The 16,634-nt window shown below is 52.5% G+C and overlaps 2 protein-coding genes across 2 annotated transcripts in view; both read left to right on the top strand.

The window, feature by feature from the left end:
• Positions 1–3,757, top strand: part of LOC124672648 (aspartic proteinase nepenthesin-1-like) — a 5,190-nt gene extending 1,433 nt beyond the window's left edge. Inside the window, exon 2 of the mRNA XM_047208847.1 lies at positions 3,505–3,757. Within this exon, the coding sequence (XP_047064803.1) occupies positions 3,505–3,757 (253 nt within the window). The remainder of the gene's footprint in view (positions 1–3,504) is intronic.
• Positions 3,758–5,009: 1,252 nt separating this feature from the next.
• On the top strand, positions 5,010–6,329 carry LOC124672647 (aspartic proteinase nepenthesin-1-like). Its single transcript, XM_047208846.1, has one exon. It carries the CDS (start codon positions 5,010–5,012, stop codon positions 6,327–6,329), a length of 1,320 nt encoding a protein of 439 aa, XP_047064802.1.
• Positions 6,330–16,634: the final 10,305 nt, after the last annotated feature.

The raw sequence follows: 16,634 nt of genomic DNA, 5'->3' as shown, positions 1-16,634 counted from the left end.
TGTTTTCATCAGTTTTGTATAGCTCCGATTCTTAAAATTCTTTGGACGAGCTCAGAATGCTAACTTAGTAACTTGTACGAGTATGTCTGACATAGATAGATCGATTTAAAAGGTCAAAATATAGTTAAATGGGATCGATTATTCCTGATCTCCATATCCTCTAGCTCGAATCCGCATCACTTCAAAGAAAGTAGCTAGCTTGCCTTCAGTCTTCACCATGGTAGGATGATACAGTTCAACTTAACGATCTTTCATCAGCAGCAGGATCTTCTGTTCATACACTTTCAGCATTAAAAGCAGATCATAGTACTTAGCCCGATACTGCCGGTGGAGCTGAAGGTTCCTTGGATGCATTATATTGTAAACAGAGTCTTCTCTATCATGTCATTCTCAGTTATCTCTCTTCCAGAGAGTTTCAGTCTAGAGGCTGCACCATGGAGACCTGAATTATACCCACCCAACCCACATCCGCGAAATCTGAGAAGCGCAACTTCACCCAAGCATCACGTGCATCCTTTTGCGACGGGCCATAGAACCTATCCTTCAAGAACTTCCACATGACGAATCCTCTTCAGTGAGAAAATTCTTAACATCTTGGTGGTGATGGTGCCGTATCATAGCCTGCGCCTTTTCGACGTTAGTACACTTGGAAGGAGGAGCAATCGTGTCATGTAGACTTTCGCTGCTAAGAGGATTTTAGCATCGACTGCCCATAGATAGGTCGTTTATGATCCCGGTATTTTATTCCCTTGTGTAGAGAAACTGCAACATTTCAATTTACAACCGCCCCGAAACGAAGCCTCAGATCTTGTAGAAACAAGGAATGTTGCGTCAAAGGGTTCAGGTGTCATAAAAGTCCCAACTTAGAAATTATACTTGACTAAGATTCTACTTTTTCCGCCTTATGAATTTTGTACCAAAGGTGTATTTTGATTTCCCTTTTTTTGATTGAGGATGCCTCAGTTGGTTTCCAAGAGAGGAAAAGGTTCGTGGCTCGGCTGAGTTACAAATATAACACTGAATTGTAAGCCGGGCCTTCCCCTCCTTCCATTTTAATGAATAAAGACATCTTCGTATTATGTGTTTTTTTTTTTTTGAGAGAAGTCCATATTACACCCCTAAACTTGTCCTAGAGTTCAGTTTACAACTCCTAACTTTGAGTTGGTTCGAATTTCACCCTCAAACATTGAGAATCGATCAGATATGCCTCATCCTCCAATTTAACCTGGTTTTTCCTGCCACACCTTTGTCTTCGTCGTTCGTGCGCGCGTGCGGCACCGGTGCTAGAGCCAGACCGTACTAAGATGGCACCCTCCCTACTGGTGCGGTGGCGGCGCTACCTCCGATTAATTTGACCGCCTGGATACAGCTCCATGCCCAGGATGTCGCACGTACAACCTGCTGCCCAGGCCGCCTCCTCGACCCTGCTATCTGGTCCAGTCATCAATTTGATGGTATTCAAGCAATCGGATTCATTCCTATCATCTTCTTTCTCTCTCATGTGAACAATACCTAAGAGCTCTCCCTCACACCTTCCGCCTGGCGCCCCTTGACATAGGTATGCCTAGCAGGCATGCCGAATAAATTACCCTAGTGATATAAAGAAGACATGAAGCCCACGGATCCGAAATTTTGGAAGCCCAGAAGTCCAGAGATTTTCGGATAAGGAAAAGTAGAGTTGTAGTAGGAATATTGTATCAAAATAGGAAAGGCCCAATAGGCCTCGGGTAGTTTGTAACTTGTACGACACGAAAAGAATCGGCTCCACCTCCTATATAAAGGGGATCCGAGGGAGAAACGAGTGATCGAATCTTTACCAACAGAACCATCGTAACCTCGAGTTGACCACCTTTTTCGGCTGAACCTTCGAGATCTACTTGCCCTCTACTTCTTACGAAACCCTAAGTCTACAATCTGTAGGCATTGACGAGTTAATCCCTCGTCAATTGGCGCCGTCTGTGGGAATTGGAGGTCGCAAGGTCCTGATCTCGATGGCATCATCAACAGCAAGCAACGCGATGGACGGAGGTAAACGAGTCCAACCTGATCTCGCCGATTTTGTTCCTCACCCTCTCGCCCGTTTGCATGCATATGCCGTTTTGGAGGAGTCGACGGAGATGACGTTCGGGAGCTTCCGCTTCCTCGTCGGGAAAGAAGGATCGCATCGTCTCGTGGCACCGATTTTTTTGGGACCATTAGCGGTCGAGTCCGATTTCTCGGGATCATCAACATCATCTGTCGGACCAGGCGACGAGGAAGTTTCGCCGCCACGCTTCACCGAACCCGCCGACGGTGGGGCACTCGCCGATCTGTTCGATGACATGACTTTCGGTTCGTTCACGGAAACCGATCTGGACAGTGACTCGGAAAGCTCCGACAACCGAGTCTTCACCAATTTCGACTTCACCAACAACTCTACTGCTAGTAGGGAGGTCTTCGCCGATCTCTATGACGGTGTCACCGACCCTGAGGATGATGAAAATACAACCGCATCATATCATCAGATCCCGCAGATCTCACGCGCAGAACTGGCAACAAGTCGTCAAGAGGATGAAGAGTCTGAGGCTTTCGACGATTTGGGCAACCCCTACGTCGATCCCGCAGATCTCACGTGCGGAACTGGCAACAAGTACATCGAAACCGCGCCGTGAGAACAAGTACAGCTACCTCAGGAGGCATGGGACAGAGCCGCAAGAGCCATGAGTGGCGCGGAGCCGATGACCACACAAGCCACGCCGCAAGCACTACAAGCATATCAGTACAAGCTCGCTTGCTCCAGACGAGATTTAGAAAAGATGTCACAAGAACTCGACAAAAGAAAAGATGCAGCTGATGCATCAAGCGAGCGCAGGGCCAACCTGAGTCGACAATCAAGGACTTCAGGAGATAGTCACAGGGACGCCCGCGCACGAGCAAGATCGCGACTGGCAGGTATACCCGAGAAAGAATGGGAGAACCTGATTCAAAACCTCGACATATCCTTCATGTCAATAGATACGAGAGGACACATCATCCCGAAAAACACCAGATGCAGGATATATGGCAACACATGCATTTTTGATGGCATCCAAACCACCTCAAGGAGATCCTAGGTCATCACTATATCATATGGCTATGGCAGGAGTCGGCGTCATGGGCGCATCGATAGAAGGAAGAGAAATCGCACCGTAACCCGAAAGTACTCCACGCAGAAACAGTCCAAGACAAAATAGTCCACGGCGCACTATGGCAGTAGCGCGAGATACCCCAAGAGAGAGCGACGCAAGGAACACGGTTGCTCAAGCTAGAGTTGACAGATACTAGGTCTAGGTTTCGATCGATTCTAGGTGTTGGTTTTAAGTCTATGGTTGGCATTATGTCGGTTTGGAGTACTTCCAACATGTGGTCATGCGCCGCTGGAAGATGGCTGGCCTTCTCCTTGTTCCAACATCCATGGGGGGTGGTGGCGAGGTCGGAATACCATATCTCATCAAATCACGCACGCTTCTGCATTCGGTTCTGGAGGTGTGCTCCGGGTCAGCGGCAACCAGATCTGCCGCTCCGTCTCCCTTTCCTCGCCCTCATGGTGAAGGAGGTGAGGTTGGGCGGACGGTGGCTCCTCTTCGCTCGGCTCGACCAGGTTACCTGCGTGAAGCTGCTTCTACCTTCGGAGATCCCAAGCAACGACAATCTTTTGCCGGCGATATCTGTGGCCAGAGAGGCCGCTCCGATACCAAGCGATCTTATGGCATGTGGTGCTTCTTCCTCCGGTTTGTGAGGATTTTCCATGACCTCGATGCAGGGATGCTCGCTGGCCATGCCCCAAGTGGTTTTGTCTCCGGTGGCATCGCCGGTGCCTGCGTCGGAAGGTCTAGTTCATGTGGCGGTGAAGATGAAGGGCCGGATCGCGTTCTACTTTTACTTTCTAGGGTTATGTTTGCATTTTTGAGGACTTAGATGTAATCCTAGACTTTCTAAGGGTCCTCCTTGTAATTTGTTCACCGCATTAATGGCAGCTTCCGGGCATTTTGGGGCTTACCCGTTCAAAAAACAAGCAATCAGTTTCGTTTGTTCACACATAATCTACCTAAGACCTACCTAAGACCAGCTCATTCTATATATACCAGATCTTGGGCGATGTAACACGATCCTGGGCAATTTCAGACTCGACTGCTGGCAGCCACCGGCCTGGCAGGAGCGGGTGGCGTCCTGAGCAGGGCGGCCTTTGCAGGATCCGGTGGTGCCGTTATCTAGCTGGCACACGGTGAAGACGACGTTCCGATGGATAATGTCTCAGGTGAATAGAAGAGTAAACTAGGGCGACCGCCGCTTCTCATAGCTTTTCTACCGCATGCATATACGAGTACGAGGGACGTATGCAAATACATGTAGATGTTGTATTTTCTGGAAAAAAATACATTCAAAAGAAATGCTGATGTGGCAGGAAAAACCAGATTAAATTGGAGGAAGCGGTAAGTCCGAGTTTTAAAGTTTGAGGGTGAAATATGAACCAACTCAAAGTTTGGGGTTATAAACTAAACTCCAGGATAAGTTTAGGGGTGTAATATGGACTTTCTCTTATTTTCTTTGACTAAAATTACTTTAAATATATAAAAATTGTTGTTATAAAATTAGTACTATTAATTTTGTCAACACGAATCTAATGATACAAATTACGTATTATATGATCAAAATTTTGTTGCTCAATTTTTTTTGTCAAAGTTCATCTCAAAATTTTGTTGCTCAATTTATTTAACGCACGTAGTATATGGATCAACACTGAGGCAGGCACCTCATGTAAAAAGAAAAAAAAAAGAGTGGAGCTAGAGGCAGAGGTCAAGGTTGTAGCGACGTGGGATGCACTTCGGAGCCACCATCCATGATTCCTCGAGAATAGATCGTCATTCCACAATTCAACATATCAACCAGACCACCAAAGAACGAGCTATGGTAGAACCCAAAATCACCAACAAGGCAACACAAGGTGTAGTGCCACGCCACTTCTCATTTCTTCTCCACTTCTATGAACAATGGCCTCAGCTGGGAGCACTCTTCTCCTCTGGCTCCTCCTCTTGCTGCCGTCGGTTGCCATTTCCACAGTTTCGAGCCGTGGCATCCGTCTGGAGCTAAGTCACGCAGACACCCGCGGCGACTTCACGGGGACCGAGCGCATCCGCCGCGCCGCCGAACGGAGCCACCGCCGCGTCAACGGCCTGCTTGACACCGGCATCTCATCCACTGCAACGCTCAAGGGCGACGGCATTGAAGGAACGGCGTCAGTGCACGCGAGCACGGCGACGTACCTCGTCGACCTCGCCATCGGCACGCCGCCGCTCGCGCTCACCGCCGTCCTCGACACGGGCAGCGACCTCATCTGGACGCAGTGCGACGCGCCCTGCCGGAAGTGCTTCCCGCAGCCCGCGCCGCTGTACGCGCCGGCCAGGTCCGCCACCTACGCCAACGTGTCGTGCCGCTCCCCGCTCTGCGACGACCCGAGTTCGCGCTGCTCCGCGCCCGAGCGCGGCTGCCCGTACTACTTCTCCTACGGCGACGGCACGTCGACGGACGGCGTCCTCGCCACGGAAACGTTGACCTTCAAGTCTGGCGCCGCCTTGCACGGCATCGCCTTCGGCTGCGGCACGGAGAACCACGGCAGCACGGACAACTCGTCTGGTCTGGTCGGCATGGGGAGGGGGCCACTGTCGCTGGTGTCTCAGCTGGGCGTCACGAGGTTCTCCTACTGCTTCACGCCATTCAAAGACAAGACATCGAGCCCTCTCTTCCTCGGCCCGTCGGTGGTGGCCCTCTCGACCTCCGCCAAGTCCACGCCGTTCGCGCCAAACCCATCCGGTGGCGGGCGCACGAGCTCCTACTACTACCTCAACCTGGAAGGGATCACCGTCGGCGACACCCTGCTGCCGATCGACCCCGCCGTGTTCCGGGTGTCCCCGATGGGCGGCGGCGGGTTCATCATCGACTCCGGCACGACGTTCACGGCGCTGGAGGAGCGAGCGTTCGTGGTGCTGGCCCGCGCGTTCGCGACACGGGTGGGGCTCCCGCTGGCCAGCGGCGCGCACCTCGGGCTCAGCCTCTGCTTCGCCGCGCCGGAGGGGAGGACCGACGCCGTGGAGGTGCCGCGCCTGGTGTTCCACTTGGACGGCGCGGACATGGCGCTTCCGAGGGAGAGCTACGTGGTGGAGGACCGGAGCGGCGGCGTGGCGTGCCTGGGGGTGGTGAGCATGCGGGGGATGTCGGTGCTGGGCAGCCTGCAGCAGCAGAGCATGCACGTCCTCTACGATCTCGAGGGGGGCGTCTTGTCGTTCGAGCATGCAAAATGCAGTGATCTTTAGTCAGTACACAAAATTATTCTTTGGGAAAATTCTGTAAGCACATGTGTAAATGTTTTCGAATAAGCTGCTCTAGATTTACCATTCTAGGAGCCATTTCGCCTCCGTGAACGGTAATCTTATCACAACTGAAACTACCGTTGGCCTGAGAACCAACCTCAGATTGGGTGGTTAAGAGGGTGGTTGTACTCTCACCACTGCAGTTCAAACCCGCAGGTTTGACATCCGTGTGTCTCATAAAGCGCGAATATTCTTTCAGTGGGAGGCGACGTTCCCGTCGACAGCGAGGCGCCTGTGGTGACTTCGTCAATTTCAAGATCCAATCCGCCGACTCGGTCTTCCGGAGGTGCTCATAGGGGTAGGGTGTGCGTGTGTGCGTTCATAGGGGTGAGTGTATGCGCGTGTATGTGAGCGCCTGCGTTTGTACTGTGTTTCTCAAAAAAAAAAAGAAACTACCGTTGGCCTGTGCAGCCCATGTTTAATGTTTCTGAATACTTAATTACTATGTCCATATTATATGGCGTATATTATTTAAGGGAAGCACTGAGAATCCTTCGGAGGCTAGAAACAGCGGAACCTCCGAATCGAGCGCTTCACACGTGTCCAACTACACCATACACCCACCAACAAAGAAAAAATAGAAAAAACAACCCACGCACAGGGGATCTGGCAGCGCCGTACTCCCGAACTCCGCTCGCATAGGTAGCACTGCCGCCCTCCACGGCAGCACCGCCGCCCTCGCCGAATCACCGCCGTCCCTGCCGGAAGCACAACCGACGAAATCCATACCTCCGCCTTTCCAGCTTGCGACCCTGGCTTGAAGCACCGCGTTCGCGCTCCCAGCACCCAACTCTTCCATGGTAGCATCAGCGTCCCACGCACGCACGTGGTGCCGCTCGTCGTCGGAGAGAAGCACCGCCGACCGCGCCATCGTCGGAGAAGACACCCATCACACCACTGTTTCTCCCTTGCAGCACTTGTGGCGGGCAACTGTAGCTCCTAGCAACGCCATTTGCAGCTCCGGCGACGGCCATTTGCAGCGCCGTCGGCCGCTGTTTGCAGCTCTCGGGACGGGGGCTTGCAGCTCCGGTGCCCGCCCTTTGCAGGGGCTCGTCGCGCGACGAGCCGCAGCAGCGACGCCTCCACTCGTGGGAGCATGTATTGCCGCCCGTGGGAGCAACGCCGGCTACCGGTGGGAGCAGGTCCTACCGCCAATTGAAGCATTGATGGCCAAGCGTGGGAGCAGTGCCTCCCACCAGCACCGCCGCCGGTGCTACCACCGGCTGCCGCAGTCCGCAGATGCTGCGACCCGCCGCCGCCGGTGCTACCATTGGCCACCGCGGATGCTGCGAGGCTCCGCCGCCGCCGGTACTTATAGCAACCAATCCAGCAGCATCATTTCGAAGCCTGGAGGAGACCATCCCCCGGTTGGGTCGACGATGTAGAGGCGCGAGCCAAGTTTGTCGAAGGTCATGGATTTTCCGAGCTCGATCTCCCACTGGGGATTGCGACGTCGTCGTCGTCGCTATACTGGAATTTGGTGGCGCGGAGGAGGACGGTGAGGTGGCTAGCTCGCGGTCGAATTTGGGGCGGAGCGGGCAGGTGCCATGGAAGCGGCAGCGAAGAGAAAGGAGAGAGACGGATCGTGGGGAAGACGATGGCTCCGAAACGATAAGGTAAACTGGGTGGGCCCTGAACACATTGCTAGCAGCCACGGGGAGGACGCGTGTCACGCGCCACTATCAGCCTCCTCGAGCTCTTTGGGTTTGCGCGGAGGAGCCCGAGCAGGCCGTGGTCATCCGGAGACCGCTCGGCTCATCAGGGTCCGCACTTGCGCAGAGGATGAAGACGCAGATTTTTTTCTAACCGGGGCTACGGCGGGCTTACGCCAGCCTGAACAACTTTATAGAAACCAAGAACCTGGGATCATTACAAAAGTTTTTGGAGGGAAAAGAGAAACCGGGGCCTAAAGGAGTTCAAGGCGGGTCAAACCTATTACGCCAATTCTTAAGAGAGAGGGAGGGGGGGTGTTACAGCGATGGGCCCAAAGCCTGTGTTGCGGTCAGAAATCCACCGGCGAGCAGCGACGGGCAACACAGTAGAGCCGGGAGGCTCCCAGGACTGCGGCTGGCCCTGGTACCTCGAGCGACGGCCCGCAAAGACTCGGCACGCACGTCCGATGCTGGTGCAAGGGCGTGCCACCTGACCTATACCTGGTCGGGAAGGTGATGGATTTGCTTCGCTTAGTTTCCCGCATGGCATACACGTAAACATTAAATACGAGCCTCGATCGGCTCTCAGGTTGTCCTCGTGAATCGGCTCAAGGAGCCGATCCACCCATGATCCGTATGAGGTATACGAACACATGGTAGTCCTGCTTGATCAATATGTGGCTAAAACGACCTACGACGATTTAGGGTTTTCACCACATAATCGGAACATCCTACGCGTGATTGAGCCTGGCGGCCACGCACGGTGATAATAAACCGACCCTAGACAAGGCCTAAAAACCAACATGAAGTTGATCCCCGGAACATCTTATCTAGGGCTAGCAAACCACACCCTACGTGCCACTGGATCCTTCAACCCGTTTGTAAGGCCTAACTATGCAGATATTAAACTAATCCTTGAAGAACAAGGAGCAATCATAACGGATCGAATCTACTAAATAATGATCAAACGAGGTGCCGCCCTTACACCTAAGATAGGCGTAAGGGCGGCTAGACGTCTAAGGGTTGCATGGACGAAAGCATATGATACGATGAAACAATGCTAACCCTAACACATCTATGATAACTACGTTGCTCGCCATCAACAAGGCTTCGGCACGAGCAACGCATGAACAACGAATAAACGTGTCTCGCCTAGATCGCAAGATGCGATCTAGGCAGACATGATGCTTACCCGGAAGAAACCCTCGAAACAAGGGGTTGGCGATGCGCCTAGATTGGTTTGTGATGAACGTGATTGTTGTTTTTCTCAATAACCCTAGATACATATTTATAATCCGTAGACTTTCTAACGTGGGAATAATCCCAACCGTGCACGAGCCAAATTCTATCTAACCGACACGTATCCTACTATATTTACAGATACACGGGCAAACTAGCCCAAACTTTGTATACAAGACCGATTCATGTATTTCTTCCGTGTATATTCTTCAAGCCCATCTTAATCGCGGCCCACCTCTCGATCCGGTCAAATTCTGGTGATAACACATGCCCCCTGGTTTTGGAAATGATAATTCCAAAAACACTCGATTTTCCTTCGTCGGGTCATGTCGTTACAGAGCAGAACCGTCGCAGTATCCTTCATCATGATGTCTTGCCTTATCAACTTCTCTGCAAGATTTGATAGCTTTAACATCACTTCCTCGGAAACCGCAGTGGCATTAAATTTCCACTATATCCCCCTTATTTAACTGTGCCGAACGGCTCGCCTCTTCATCTCCTTGTTCTGTTCCAACCATCGGCACCAAAAAACCCTCTTTCCCAAGCGCAATGTCTTCGTCTTCCTCCGTTTCATCAGGCCTCTCTTTCCAATCTTCTTCCTCGAGCGAGCAAGAGTGGGAATTTGACTATGTGCCAGATGGCCCACCCGAGGCCCTCGTCGGGTCAGATGGTGACTTACCCCTGACCGATGGGGAGGACGACCTCCAGTTCCTCATTGATGTGGATTCGGAGGAGGAGGACGACGATGATGCTCTCTGGGGCGAAGACATCTCTTCCGATGAGGAAGATGAAGAAGTGGAGGAGGACACCTCCTCCGACGAGTACTCGCCGATGAAGCGCTTCCGTGCCGGGTCGGATGATGATGACGATGATGATGATGACGAGGAGGAGTACGGGGCCCCTGCCGAAGGTTACGACAGCGACGAGGAGCCCGCTGGTAGCAACGCCGATGGCAGCCACGACAGCACCGACGAGGGCAGCAACGGCCCTTAGACTAGGACTAGCAGCATAGGACTAGTAGTAGTAGTGCATTAGGCATCGGATGATCCTTTTGAGAGCCATCGGCTCTTTCTTGCAAAGCCGTTCCTTTGAATCAATAAGAATTGTTCTTCCAATTTGACTCTCCATTTATCCAATTTCAAGTCTTCCATTTGCCGCACTAAGAACCGATAGCAATGTATCGGACTTTTCTCCCCAAACGCCCATGAGGCCAGACTCCAAATTCAGACTGTATTTTAATATCTGACCATAATACTTTGCAACTCCAAAGTCGGTTGGCTGTTCATCGGCTGTTTTTGAAAATCCAGTCTCCTTCAGATTAGATATCTTTGCCGATGACGTCCCTTCATCTCCTTGTAGCAACAGGACGGTCCAGACCCTTTGAAGAGGGTCGTGATGCAGAGCTAGCCGACGACACCTGAATCGGCTTCAAAAAGCAGAGTGTCCACTAGGTCAGCTGCCCCCCGAGGCTCAGTCAAGGCGAGAACAGCGGTGAGGCAAGTGGCTGCCAGGAAGACTCTGAAACACCAAAGCCCTACCCCAGGGGAAGAAGGGTCGCACGTAAGTTTCGCCCGCGCTTTGGCTGATTCCATTCATCCTTCTAGGCTTCTGCAGCACACTTGTATCTCTTCTACAAACATTTACTGTAGAAAACTCTAGTGAGGACACACAGTCCAGTCGAAGGGATTCGAGCTCGGGCAATTCTGGGAAAACCACCACGCAGAACCAGCCAGACCTGCCACCGTCGGCTTCCAAGAAAAGGTCAGCCACTGAACCTGCCGTTTCCCAAACTCCCATCAGAGCGGGGCAGGGCAGCCTACGAACAGAGAGCCGATGCATCAAGAGAGCCCGCCAGGAACCGCAAGCCTCTCCATTTGCTGCCTTGGATCGGGCAACAAAACAGCTCATTGAAGCTGAGGAAGCTCTCGTCGTTCACTCCCTCGAGGGAGCAGAAGGCCTCGAAGCTGAACTGAAGACCGACTTGGTCGAAATCCGCGCCTTGAACACGCAGCTGGTAGATCCTGTGTAATTTGTACTAGAGTCGATGGCTGTGCATCGGCTGTACATCATGAAATTTTTTTTACTGGCCGATTTTCTATCGGCCCCCAATATTTCACTGCACATGTATCACACATGTTCATCTGATTAGGTGCCCCCCGAGCCGAATCTGTCAGGTAACTGCAGATATCGGCTCTGTAGTTAGCCAAGGCACTGTACTTGAACATCGGCTCCGTCCGGACCAATATTGACTTCTTCCAGCTCATCGGCCGACGTAAACCCGTATCTCCGCTTTCCGCCGCCCGTTGGATCGACGTTGAACACGGGCGAACGTATGGTGAGGATAATTTTGGCCGATTGCTCGGAATCGGCCTCCATGTTGATTGAATTGTTCAATGAAGGTTTACATCTTGGTCTTGCTTCAGTATAACTACGTGACATGCTTGAGACAAGATTATCCCTTTTTCTGTTTTGGGGCCGATCACAAGGATCGGCCTTGCCACATTCGTCCATAGATTTTGCTCTTGTTACACGGTCAGGCCGGTGGATAAGACCAGCCTCACCCCGTCCTTCGTCACATCGATGCGCTCGCAGTCATCCAAAGTGATGCCTGAGAGTGGCTCTTGGCCTGTCGTCTCCCAAACGTTCATGCCAGCCGTTGAAATCTCGGCTGAGTCATCTGCTTGGATGACCTCTACTTCATCTCCATCCCACTGTATTAAACATTGGTGCATCGTGGATGGAGTGCAACAGTTGGCGTGGATCCAATCTCTCCCTAGCAGGAAAGCATAGGTGCTCTTGCTATCGACAATAAAGAACGTCGTAGGGATGGTTTTTCTTCCTACGGTCAGATCCACGTTCATAACACCTTGTGCTTCAGATGCTTGGCCGTTGAAATCGCTCAGTGTAACGTTGGTCTTGATCAGATCCGAGCTAGAGCGTCCCAACCGACGTAGCATGGAGTATGGCATAATGTTGACTGCCGCTCCGGTGTCCACCAGCATCTTGTTGACAGGCTGCCCATTGATATAACCTCGCAAATACAGGGCCTTCAGGTGTCTGTAGCTTCTTTCTCGTGGCTTCTCGAAGATAACTGGCCGTGGGCCGCAGTCAAGTTGTGCCACAGGTGCTTCGTCTAATCCTGGAGCACTAAACTCCGCCGGAAGGATGAACACCATGTTTGTGCCAGCCGATGTCTCATCATCGGCTTTCCTTTGTCTGGGGCGCCACTCTTTCTTTTGTGGCCGACCTTCTTCGTCCAGAGTTCGCTGAATTTTCGCGGCCAGATCAGGCCGCGCCTTCCTTAACGTGTGGAGGTATAGCCTTTCGGCTTCCTCCAAATCACGTAGTCGCTGAACCCTACGCTTTTGGGAACGGCTGAGTCCATCAGGGCACCACCTTGGCCGGTGGTACTTATCTTCTTCTTCTTCATCATCGTCTTCTAATTCCTCGAGATCTTCCACCCGAGAGGACCCAGCGTGCTTGTTCCGAGGCGGGAGAGGCCCTAGGCGTTTGAACACGGACACGTTAGCTGCATCCTTCTTCTTCTCGTCTACATTACGGCGCGTTGCCGATTGTAGGCAATCGGCTCATTCCCGAATCCCAGCGAGTGTCCGAAGAAGGGACAGGTCCGAGTGCCTATCCACGTCGTCTTGCTCTCTTGACTTTTCCTTGGCGTGGCGCTCATATCTCTCCTCGTCGCGATCATGCCGACGATGTCTCCCGGCGTCCCTAGCCGGACGATCTTTTCGTTGTCGTATCGTCGGCGTTGGTCGTATTGACTCACGTATTTGTTGAGGAGGTGATCAGAGAGAGGTCGCTGATATCTCACATTCTTTACTTCTCCCTCTGTGATGTAGCGCTTGCCATCGTGCCGGAGCCGATCGCGTGGAACGGCCACCTCTGTGTCCCTGCTATGAGAGCAGCTGCCCTCGTCTCCGTCCTTACCAGGGTGGTGCCCAGGTCCTACCATGTTGATGTTGAACGAGGAACCTGGCTGGCACCTCCCAGGGTAAGTGCACTCCACCATGTTAACGGCGGGGAAGGGGTGTGTGTCGACTTTCATGGCGTACTGGCTGAAAATTAGACGCCCTTGTTCTATCGCCATTTGGATCCGCCGACGCCACACCCTGCAGTCGTTGGTGGCATGGGTGAACGTGTTATGCCACTTGCAGTATGGCTTTCCGTTCAGCTCCCGAGCCGTGGGGATCTTGTGGCCTTCGGGTACCTTTAGCTGCTTCTCCTTAAGTAAGAGGTCGAAAATTTGCTCAGCCTTGGTCACGTCGAAGTCAAACCCTCTTGGAGGACCTTGTGGCTTAACCCATTTGCAGGACACGGGGCTTGCCCCGAGTCCATTCAGCCACTGCTACCTCTTGATCTCCCGCAGAGCCTTCATCTTCATCTCGCCTCAACCGGGACCACCGCACGCTTGAATTTATCCTGGTATACCTCTGGGTGGCGCTGTTCATATAATGACAGCTTCTGCACCATATGCGCCAGCGAAGAGTAGTCTGCTTGGGAGGCCACATCCTTGATCGGTGATGCGAGACCCACCACCGCCAACTCGACTGCTTCCATTTCAGTCACACGAGCCGAATAGCATCGGTTCCTAACGGTCCTGAAGCGCCGGATGTATTCCGACACCGTTTCTCCGCGCTTCGTCGTACTTGTGCTAGATCGGCAATGCCAGCCTCGGAAGCTTCGAGTGATACCGCATATGGAACTGTTCTTCCAACTGCTTCCAAGTCCGGATTGAGTCCGGTGGCAGCGATGTGTACCACCCGAAAGCCGATCCCGTGAGGGACCGTGCGAAGAACCTCACACGTAGCTCATCTGATGCTGAGATCGTGCCCAGCTGTGCCAAATATCGGCTCACATGCTCGATTGAGTTGGAGCCATCTGATCCACTAAACTTGGAGAATTCAGGGAGCCGATATTTGGGTGATAGTGGGATCAAATCGTACTCGTTGGGGTACGGCTTGGAATAGCCGATTGCCCTCCTTTTCGGCACCATGCCGAACTGGTCTCTCAAGATTGTACTGATCTGATCCGCGGTGCGGTCGAGCTCTGAAGATTCGCTGGAGCGGCATACTTAGCCAGCCACGCTTGCTTCTCAAGCTCTGAGCCAACTGCAGGAGTTGAGCTCTGAAGGTTTGTCGGAGTGGCATACTTAGCTAGCCACGTCTGCTTCTCAAGATCCGTTCCCGAAGTTCCTCCTCGCTGTTCCGGAAGTCCCTACTCGTTGCGGTCTCGGTTCGTGAGTGCCCGATGCTATCGAGTCCGGCACGTATGTGCACGTGTATCCGTGAGGGATCTCCTTAGGCGCCTCATACAAGAACTGGTAATCACTAGGGTCACCACCGATCTTGTAGACGACGAATGCCGGTGAACTCGGCATTTCTGGTGCTGCCAATGCAAACGGCAGCGGCGGTCGGGACTGGAGTGGTATCTCACCTTGGTGAGTCCCTAGAGCAGGTCCTGACGGAGAGTGTTGATGCCTCATGATTTCCTGGATCACCCGTAGGGCGACACGCTCCAAAGTGTTCACCAGGCTCTCGGAATGGCGGTGCAGCGAATGAGCCACCATGAAATTAATCTCCTGACGCAGAGACCTGGTGCGTTCTTCTCGAAGGGCGGACAGGTCCACTCCATCGAGCGCGCCTTCGGGCGAGAATCCTTTCCACCCGATGCCGTGAGAGCGGGTTCTCCGGAAAGAGCCGATGAGGTCGGCTTCGAGGATAGCTTTGACCTCGTCATACTTCTTCTTGAGCTCCTCGGTCGGATCTTCGTACGTGATCGGAGTACCTTCCGCCAACTCAGATGCGGATGGCGATGCGGTTGATGTCGAAGACTGTCCCACCGGGCGTGCCGAAATGTGTTGCGGTCGAAACCCACCGGCGAGCAGCGACGGGCAACACGAGAGAGCCGGGAGGCTCCCGGGACTGCGGCTGGCCCTGGTCCCTCGAGCGACGGCCCGCAAAGACTCGGCACGCACGTCCGATGATGGTGCAAGGGCGTGCCACCTGACCTATACCCGGTCAGGAAGGTGATGGATTTGCTTCGCTTAGTTTCCTGCATGGCATACACGTAAACATTAAATACGAGCCTCGATCGGCTCTCAGGTTGTCCTGTGAATCGGCTCAAGGAGCCGATCCACCCATGATCCGTATGAGGTATACGAACACATGGTGGTCCTGCTTGATCAATATGTGGCTAAAACGACCTACGACGATTTAGGGTTTTCACCACATAATCGGAACATCCTACGCGTGATTGAGCCTGGCGGCCACGCACGGTGATAATAAACCGACCCTAGACAAGGCCTAAAAACCAACATGAAGTTGATCCCCGGAACATCTTATCTAGGGCTAGCAAACCACACCCTACGTGCCACTGGATCCTTCAACCCGTTTGTAAGGCCTAACTATGCAGATATTAAACTAATCTTTGAAGAACAAGGAGCAATCATAACGGATCGAATCTACTAAATAATGATCAAGCGAGGTGCCGCCCTTACACCTAAGATAGGCGTAAGGGCGGCTAGACGTCTAAGGGTTGCATGGACGAAAGCATATGATACGATGAAACAATGCTAACCCTAACACATCTATGATAACTACGTTGCTCGCCATCAACAAGGCTTCAGCACGAGCAACGCATGAACAACGAATAAACGTGTACTGCCTAGATCGCAAGATACGATCTAGGCAGCATGATGCTTACCCGGAAGAAACCCTCGAAACAAGGGGTTGGCGATGCGCCTAGATTGGTTTGTGATGAACGTGATTGTTGTTTTTCTCAATAACCCTAGATACATATTTATAGTCCGTAGACTTTCTAACGTGGGAATAATCCCAACCGTGCACGAGCCAAATTCTATCTAACCGACACGTATCCTACTATATTTACAGATACACGGGCAAACTAGCCCAAACTTTGTATACAAGGCCGATTCATGTATTTCTTCCGTGTATATTCTTCAAGCCCATCTTAATCCCGGCCCACCTCTGATCCGGTCAAATTCTGGTGATAACAGCCTGATGTCTTCAATGCATCTACGGGATACAAGAGTGACATCTTCAATGGTATCGTTGAAAGTCCGGGCATTCCTTCGCTTCCAGATGTTCCAGGAGATGGCGGTGGTGACGGTGGTTTCCTCGAAATTTCTGCACTTTGTCATCCAAAGGTCGTTGAGGTTGGAGGGTCCCCCGGTATCGAAGTCTGGGAAGAAGAACCTCCAGATCTCCCGAGCTTGGGGGCACATCAGCAGGAGGTGGTCCACATCTTCATTTTGAGAGCAGGAGAGACAAGCAGCGGTGTTGCCGAGTTGGTGCCGGAAACGCCGCTCATTAGTGGGGAG

The sequence above is a fragment of the Lolium rigidum genome, chromosome 7 (assembly GCF_022539505.1).
Source record: "Lolium rigidum isolate FL_2022 chromosome 7, APGP_CSIRO_Lrig_0.1, whole genome shotgun sequence".
Taxonomy (NCBI): Eukaryota; Viridiplantae; Streptophyta; class Magnoliopsida; order Poales; family Poaceae; genus Lolium; species Lolium rigidum.
The sequence above is the reverse complement of the archived record's forward strand: the minus strand, read 5'-3'. Positions and strand labels throughout refer to the sequence as shown.

Excerpts from the sequence above, each read along its gene's own strand:
- LOC124672647 (XM_047208846.1), top strand. The coding sequence starts at position 5,010 with ATGGCCTCAGCTGGGAGCACTCTTCTCCTCTGGCTCCTCCTCTTGCTG.